General features: G+C 38.8%; 1 protein-coding gene across 5 annotated transcripts in view; it reads left to right on the top strand.

Annotated features, from left to right (window-relative positions):
* PDSS2 (decaprenyl diphosphate synthase subunit 2) overlaps window positions 1–9,265 on the top strand; it is a 211,467-nt gene that overhangs the window by 160,042 nt on the left and 42,160 nt on the right. For all 5 annotated transcript variants that reach the window (XR_012655520.1, XM_075063862.1, XM_075063861.1 and 2 more), the window contains one exon: window positions 8,947–9,120. Coding sequence is in view for 4 of the 5 variants with exons in the window: in XM_075063862.1 (XP_074919963.1) it covers window positions 8,947–9,120 (174 nt within the window). In the remaining variant the exon portion in view is untranslated. The remainder of the gene's footprint in view (window positions 1–8,946; window positions 9,121–9,265) is intronic.

Below are 9,265 nucleotides of genomic sequence, written 5' to 3'. Positions count from 1 at the left end.
ATAGCATTGTAGGACTGGCGTCTCTTAAGTGAGCAAAACAAGATATCAGGATGACCTATGTATAAACAAAATGCAGCTGTTGCTTATTATTGTCTAAACAAAAGTATAAATGCTTGCTGTAATGTTCCTGTTGAGAGACCTGTCTGGAAGGGGACACCTGATCTTATGCACTTCTCCCTGTGTTGCAGCTGCTAAACAGATAAAGTATCTGACACTGCTGCACCCAAACAAAAAGCGAGAACTGATTTTGTCGACAATTTGGGTGCTCGTCGCGGGATGCATGTCGCTATGAGACACAACAGCTGCTACGATCGTTCCCCTTCGAACCATGGCGCCAAGAGAGGGTAGGTGAGACCTTTTGAAATCTCTATGTGGGGTATCGGAGGAGAACTGCCGTGGGCCTTCGTCGCCTTGTTGGGCTTACGCCATCTGAAGCTTCTTGACTGTGCAGCCAAGATCAGATGCAGAGTGGTATTGGGGGAACAGGCCCCAACACAAGGGGTTACTTGAAGCAGTACTGGGGAACTGCTCTGGGGGCGCAACAAGGTATGCAATAGGGGAAATGCATTATGGTATGGGCACGCGGTGCTGGAGCGGTTGTTTACCGCCTCAAGAGGGTTGGTTAGTATCACTCATGGTATGGGTCCGGATGTAAGGGTACAGATGCATCGTGGTATATGAGAATATTAAGGGGGCGGGGACCTTGGTGTGTTGAGTGACTGTTACCGGAAGAGCGCCTGAGTACTGGGGGCGGGCAAAGCGAAAGCTCGTGACCCAGGACTACTCTAGACGCAAGCCTGTAACTAGACGATCTTAGAAGATCCGACCCACGGTGGGCTGGACTCGGCCTGGGCATTTCGTCCGGTGAGGAAGCTGCCTAGGGTCTAGGGACCTGTGTGAACTCTCATCTTCCCCTCCGCCTTTCCTTTCCGTGGGGCTTACTGACAGTCACTGAATCATCTCACTGAACGCAATCAGGAGTTAAGCGGTTGCGGTCTCCCAGAGACTACCGACGCTCTATTTGCTGAAGGGAGGTGAGGGGGGTGTGGCCATCCTCGTTAGCCTCTCCTAGTGGAGTACCCTGTAAGGGGAAATCCTTAGTTTTATGAGCGCTGGAGCAACGGACAGGCACCCTTCCCTGGTGTGTGTAAGTGGAAAATGGTGGGGGACAGTCTAAACATATCCACCTCACCCTCTAAGGGTACTTCCAGCATATTACATGTATGTCATTAGTTTATTGGTCTCAGTTTGAATAACAACACTGGTGCACGTATTAGAGGATTGCGATATCTTACACGCGTGTGAAGTCCACCGAAAAAATGCCCCATAGAAGGTACCTGCAGTGCTAGAATAGTATGTATCATAACATCTCAGAGGAACTTTAATCCACTCAAAAAGAAAAAAGCCTCTGATGCACAGTGTAAGCATACTGTGCTGATGATGAAAGGAATGGTTAATTGAAATTCCACTCTGCCCAGAGATAAGAGAGAAAGTAGTTGCTTCTGCGGTTTCAAGGTCAAGATCAACGTCATGACTATTTGCTAGTGACAAAGAAAATAACGCTTCAGCCCCAGCTGGCTTGAAAAAATTATTAGACAGAGGCAAACCAAAGGTCAATACAAGTTACAGAACTGGATTACATTGCAAAGTGCTAACTGCCAGTAAATCCACAGTGTGCCTTGGGACCCTAAGGCGGTGTGGCTTTGGTGACACAGGAGAAGCCACTATGTGCGAGGCTGAGACTGGAGCTGGAACCTCTGAAAGAGACACTTGGGCAGTGCAACTGTGTGCTCTGCTTCGTGGTATTATCTACACAAGGTCGAAAAACAACTTCTCACACAGTTCTTTTCCACTCGTCTCACACAATCCTTGCTTTTACAAATCTCGCGTTATTAGGGTTACAGCTAGCCTAACTCTGGTTAACAGAGACTGTCATGCATTAAGATCCCCTACAAATCCATGTCAGTTCTTTCTGTGCTTCCACACCCTCTAAAACTTACAAACCTCTTCTAAAATATTTACAATATACTTTTGCAGTTCTAGAATGCCTCCATCAAAACACTTCACACTTATTAACAAAGGAAGCCTCAAAACTCCTGTGAGTAGTAGAAGTATTGCTGCCCCCATTTTACAGATGGGAAAACTGAGATACAGCAAAGTATAGTTACTTTTTCAAAGTCATGCAGCAAGCTGTAGTAGAGCCAAGAACTTAGATGCAGTGGTTCTTAGTCTTGCACTTTACCTACCAGATCATTCTTATTCACTTAAATGAAAAATCAGGAGCTTTTTGAAAAGAAGACTACACTACTTTTCCTTATCTCCCGAATATGAATATTCGCAAGGTCTCGTGCTAGAGACACCCAGCTTGATTATGCCATTTTTTTAACAGTGGAATGGTAATGCTGTGTAAGACTGCATAGCAATTTCTAATGCTAATGGTCAGTCAGAAGAAAAGCCATTTTAATATTTTAAAATTAAACATTATTTAAATATTAGCACTACACAATTGTTAAGACATCATTTTAAAAACAGCCACAGTTTATTCATGGCAAGTGCTAGTTTCCCTAATCAACTTTTAGACTATTGTACTCATCAAAATGGATGCACTTTTCCTTTTAAATGCTCCCAATATAGCTTTTGAATTGAAAATAATTGCTCAGTGAGCCTCATCCACTTGCCAAGCACAGAGGGTTGGTGGAGCTGGGATGCTGCAGTTTTCTTTGATGCTTGGTCACCAGCCCTTCTCAGATGAGTAAATTTTAAAGGGAAAGTTGCATTTCATTTCCCACTCAGCTGCCATGCTTTGCACACTGTAGGCAACTGGCTTGCTTTCAACCTTTACTTAAGGAGGTAAATCAAACAACTTCTCAGTACAAACTAAAAAGTAGCCTCCTTCTAACAGCACAGCAGTCAGGCTCATGCTCCAGCAAGAAATCTAGCTGTTTTTTTTAAAAGTGCCTCTGTTGTGGGGCAAAAACAGGCTGAAGAGAAATTTGAACTAGAGAGTCGCTGCAAAATGAAAGTGAAAATTAAAGAGGACAAAAACCCCACATAAATGAAAGGCTGGCACAGATCAATTTTTCCTTTCTCTAATTTTACTCTTTTCTAGGCAGTCTGAAGCAGTCCTCCATGATGAACTACTTTTTGTAGTAAAAGGATATGTTTAAAATTTAACTTTTCCCAGTCATCTTTTAAAAAAAATTCTATTGTTTTAGAGTGTCATGATGAAAGTATTGGAGCACTCTAGCATGTGTTTTATTGGCCCATTTGCACTCACCCTTGTTCCTCACAAAGGGCTGAAGACCTATTAATAGACCAATAAAACATGCCCTGTCATGTCCAACAAGCAGGAAGACATCTGTTAAAGCTTCCATCAGTCAAATGAAAATGTGTTGTAGGATAAATGTGTTGCTACCATTAGAGAGCCCTAATTTTATTGACTTATTTTTATCCTTCTGCGTAGAATAAAGTTATTGAACCATCCAATTTAAAACTCAAATGCTGAGATTGAATCAAAATTAAAATATGCTTGATTTATCTATGTATTTTTATTCTAATGAGGATTGAATCAAAATTAAAATATGCTTGATTTATCTATGTATTTTTATTCTAATGAGGATTAGACCAAAGTTTGAGTTGTAAATGGATTAGACAGTCTCACATTGTGCAAGATTAGGTGGCAAAGCAAGTGCTGCTGTGTTATCAAAATAAAAAAAATTATAAAATGTATTCTGAATGTCTGCATTTTTCATCTACAAGGTGTGACTTTGAGTCCTGCCAGTTCTTGATATGCGTTTTGGAGCACTCCAATAAGGTGTGTGTTTTGTAATATTTGTATGCAGTGCTGAAAATGCTTACAAATGAATCATGACCGTATTTATATAAATACCATCTAGTTCTTCCTGAGAGACACACAAACCAGTTTTGAGCTACGTTAAGGCTGTTTGGTGAGGGGGCAGGAATTCTTAATGTGCTACTTTGTATTAAGTAATAAATTAATTTAATAATTTGCTACATAAATGTGATATGGTATAAATGGTAAAACTCTGGTGTTAAAACATGTACTAGTCTCTAGAAGCTCTTTCTATTTTTCATTGCGCTAGAAAACGAGTATTTTTAGCATTAAGCACTGCCCTGAGAAATTTAATGGATTTATCTCCGCAAGCCAATTTATTTCTAAAATCAAAAACAATAAATATCTGTATAAAATGAAAATTCTTCTTCTGATCTTTGAGGCTGGTGAAATGAGCAGCATCAGTTTTACTTAGAGTTGTCCCTTCAGTTCCACCTATTTCAAAATAAAACTTTTTAAACCATCAGTTGTTAGGTTGCATGAGTGTGGAAAAGTGCAATGGTGTGTTCTTTGCTACTTTTAAACTGTCAAGTCATTAAGAACAAAGAGATTAAATATGCCACAAGATTATATTCATATAAAAAACCAAAACCAATTACTGGACTTTTCATGTTTACGGTTTCAATTGATTAATGCTTAAGAAAAGTGCTGGATTTGACAGGCTGGAGACCAACGTCTTCCAGTTACTGGCTCCCCGGGTGCCTTAACTATAATCTTGGAGGAATCTGCCTCCATGGATGAGAGGTTAATTCAGTCCTGTTCCTTCTGTTTTGGCCCTCCAACACAGCCAGCAGTGGGTGCCAGTTGTGATGGTTCTCTTTTGTTGCATTAAGACACATCATGTCTCCTACAAATGAGTACAAACTAAACCACCGCCTTATTTCATATACGCCATAACCAGTCATCAGATTGCTAAATGTTCTGATCATGAACTAAAGTGATGTAAAGGTGGAATTACCAAAATTCTCGGGTTATTCAATCCGTTTGAGCCATCCGTGACCCCTTCATCTTACTGATATGGCAAGCTTCAAAAAATAAAGGAAAAGTTCCCACTCATTTCACCTGCACAGATGTAACTTCCGTTTTCATGTAGTTTGCAGTCTGTAGCTAATTAAAGTTTTTCTTCCTTGAGTGTGTTCAAAATGATTTAGAGATGCTTTCCCACCAGCATAGCTACTGCCGCCCATTTAGATGGTTGTTATGTTGACAGGAGAGCTGTCTCCCGCCGCATAACGTGGCTACATGAGCTATCTTACAGCGGCACAGCTGTATGGTTACAGCTGGGCCCTGTAAGCTTGCTAGTGTAAACATGGCCAAACTAACACATGACAAGCTTTATCAGGGAGATAATGTTGTTGAACTGAACCGCAGCTTGGAGGTGTTTTGTTTTGCTGGAACAATATTCTTTCCTAATCCAGTTGTTGCAATGCAATTTAAAAAATTTCTCTGAGAGGAGATGACTGCTTCATGGTATTTTGGTTTAAGTATTTTTACCATAGAGCACTTGGGAGAAGATTGTCAAGACTTTCTCTGACTGGACTGTATTAATTAAGATGAGCTCCCTGAAATTTTTTATACTGAGAATATTTTCAGAACAACTCTTATTAGACTGAACATGCTTTTATTTACGGCAGGGGATTTCTCATATCCATGTGAGAGTGCAATACGTTACCTTTGAGCATTTTTTTCAGCATAGAAAATTAAAATATGTATTTTTGATGTTTTGAAGATTTTGAATACATACAAAAGCTGTATAGTATTTTGTTGTTTTTAAAAAATATTAAGTAAATAGCAAAGTAGTGAACATTTTTTCAAAGTGCCTGTAGTAGAAGCAATTAAACTGCGTAAACTTTTTTAAATGTTAAGATTTGCCCAGATCTTTCTAACAACTTTTCACAATTCCACATTTAAGGAAAAAAAGTGAAATTTTGTACATTTAAAAAATCAGCATCTTTAAAATATCAGTATCCAAAATCACTTTTTATTAGGACAAATTTAGTGTTGTCACTGTAAATGTATAATAAATCCATTGGTTTCATTGGAGTTGCACTGAATTTACAGAAGAAACAGAAATTAGGCTTATCTGTGGAAACTCTTGCCACTTAATAGCCAAATAAAGTATTTCTTTAATAATAATTGTAGAAATTCAGGATAGGTTTCCACTTTTCTCAATATTTTCAAGACTTTAAATGAAGGTCACAAAAATACTTTGTGGCAAATTGCCGTACTGATCTGCTGGGTCTCGTGCTTTCTCTTCTCTGGGTAGGTTCAGGGCGCTATTGCTTGCCTCTGAACTGCTTCTTTAATTACTCCACTAGTGTCCTTGAGGAGGGGAGTGGGAGGGGAGGGAGGGACCTGGGCCCGCCCTCTACTCCAGGTCTCAACCAGGGGCCCTGAGGGTTGTGGTGAACCACTTGAACTAACGGTTCCTTCCCCTGGGTTACTTCCCTCTCCTATCCTTCAGCTTGTGAAGGGCCCCTTACCTAGGCTTCTTCTGGACTTCACAATCCACTGCAGCACTCCTCCAAAATGTTCTATTTCTCTCTTATCAAACTCTTCTCTTCTGCAACCTGCACTCTGCTCCAACCAAACCTTCTCCTTCAACTCCACACTGTCTGACTGAAGTAGGGGGTTTTTATCACATGACTGGAGTCAGGTGCTCTAATTGGAGTCAGGTGTTCTAGTTAATCTAAAGCAAACTTTTCTCCTTGGCAGGGAATAAGGCCCTGCTAACACTCTCATGCTTGCCCTCTGGCATGCTGTATCACACTTAGTATTTTGATATTTTTGTCTTAAAGATGGCACTTTTCGAAAATTATGTAGAATTACTTGCAATGGAAGTTGTTAACAGTGTCTCTTCAGTAGCTTTCAGTTCATAGTGATGTCACAATCTGTATTTGGTGTGTGACTGTTTCAGAGGCTTGGTGCAGCCAAGCATTTTAAGGACTTTGTAACTTCATAAATGATTGTTTTTGTTAAACTTCCTAGTTTACTTCTCTTTTCATGCTGGTTAAAATAAAAAAAATCACTGCTATTTGGTTGTCGTAATCTTCATCCAATAAGCTTTAACAGGCACACATTTTTATTTTAGCTGATTGATCCTGAGTAAAAAAAATTGAATCATAGCTTCCCAGAATATTAGGGTTGGAAGGGACCTCAGGAGGTAATCTAGTCTAAACCTCTGCTCAAAGCAGGACCAACCCCCAGACAGATTTTTATCCCAGTTCCCTAAATGGCCCCCTCAGGGATTGAACTCAACCCTGGGTTTAGCAGGCCAATGCTCAAACCACTGAGCTATTGCTACTCCCTTGCTAGATTATTTTAAATTAATTTATGTCTGAGTGAGAAAATGATCAAACATTTATTTCTGGTACCAGTTCTTATTTATTATTTTTGTCATTCTACCAATCATGGAAACTTGCATATGTTATGGGCTGAACTAAGGCATTACAAAGCAAATATCATAGTAAAGTGGGACCTACCTAAAGTTTAATCTTGACTTTGTAAATTGTTATCACATACATAGTAGCAAACATGTCATTTTCTGTTCTTTCCCCTCCGTATAAGAGGGCAAGGGTATGTCTGAAGGCAATGGAATTTTGATACAATGTTTGTTTGTTTGTTTGTCAATACAGAATTCTGCTAATTTTCCCATCCGTCTCGTATTATTTTCTATCCAGTAACGCAGCACTCCTTGGCAGTATTCATAATGGAGGAAGATTGGAGCTGAATAGAGGGATTTTATTTCGTTTGTTACAAAATTCATGACAGAGAATACCCAGTAGAAAATTATGAGGTCACACAGATTTAGTTCTTATTCATTTCTAAGCAATTTAATTGAAGTAACTGTAGGGGAGGAGGTCTCGTTAGATGTTTGTTTTCTCATTTTGTAAAATTTTACCTTTTGGGTCAGTCAGTGCTGTAAATTTCAGTGTATTGAGAAATTAAATATGATGCTTAATATTTAAATTTTGAAACCATTTTTCTACATATGTACATTTATAACCTATGTTTCCTTTACCTTTTTAAGAGGGCCTGCAAAAGGGTCACAAAAACTGGACTTTGAGATCTTTTTTACTTCTTTACAATTAATAAAGATGGCTTGATATTTATATATGTATATATGAAAATTATTATGTCAAGTTCTGTCTAGCCTTGAAGACACTGATTAGTGAAATGATGACATCGTAAGAGCCGAGAGAGTTAAGTTGAACAATTGACTGGGGAAAAGTGTTTTTTAATCAAATTGTTAAAACTGATTATATTTTCTTTTGTTTTTGTTAAAATATAAATTTAATTAAGATTTTGGATTAAAAGAGACTGTTAAAGGTTAAGCATCCTTGATCCTACAGGTTAGGCATTGTAGCTCACAATGAATATCTGTGAGATCTACCAGACTCCTCCAGGGAAATTGAAACTTGACATTCCTGATGTTTCTAATGTAAAAAAAAAATCAAGACTTGCTTATTTTAGAATAGAGAAGCAAAAAAAACACATCCCCAAAACATTCTTTACAGGCCTTTGGTCTCTTTTTTTTTTTTCTTCATTAAAATCCCATATATATTAGAATTTATAGGAAGAAGCTAAAGTGTAGCATTTCATGTAGTCATTTAATGTCTTGACATGTTGTTGGTTAGAAATGCCACTCAATATTTAAATGATCAGTTCTTTTCTTTATTGTTTGCTGGTGAGAGGTACCAGTAAGTGATTTGTTGCAAAGGACACTTTTTAACCAGCAAGTCAGTAAGAATGTAATTGGCTGCCAATGTTCGTATTGTAGTGACATGAAAATTCAGAGGCAAACTGATTATAAAGATCATTGAACGATCTACATGCTTTAGTTTTTTGGGGGGAGCAGCAGCTCTACAATTCAGCAATTAAAACGCGCTGTAATGTTTTCACATTTCCCATCACCTCATGCAGGACTATTCTTTGGGTGAGTGGCTGTTTTGCATGACACATTAAAGTCCACAGCCTTGGAATTTACAGTAAGTGGTAGTTTCCTAGGTGGCGTAGCTGTGTTGTTAATTTCCCTTGTCTGATATTGTCATAGTTTCAGCTTTTTCATTTCAGCTTCCATTTTTCATTGTCAGGAAAACTGTCTTACGCATGATATTGGAATATCAACTTGGAAAGAACAGATTTTCCTGTCCCATAGTGCCTTGTTGGCAAAGAGCTGCCAGGCCGCAATGGAATTAGCAAAGCATGATGCTGAGATCCAGGATATGGCATTTCAGTATGGAAAGAACATGTCTATGAGTCATAAGGTATGCTTTTCTCTCTGTTCAGCCTTCTACTGAAAGGGTAGATGAGAACCTCTCTAATCTTCTTCTTTTGAGCCTCTTTTGGGTCTGAGTTTAGTGGATACTTTAAATGAATTCATTTGTATTTATCCAGTTTGGCAGTATATAT

This window comes from Chelonoidis abingdonii, chromosome 3 (genome assembly GCF_003597395.2).
Source record: "Chelonoidis abingdonii isolate Lonesome George chromosome 3, CheloAbing_2.0, whole genome shotgun sequence".
Classification (NCBI taxonomy): Eukaryota; Metazoa; Chordata; order Testudines; family Testudinidae; genus Chelonoidis; species Chelonoidis abingdonii.
The sequence above is the reverse complement of the archived record's forward strand: the minus strand, read 5'-3'. Positions and strand labels throughout refer to the sequence as shown.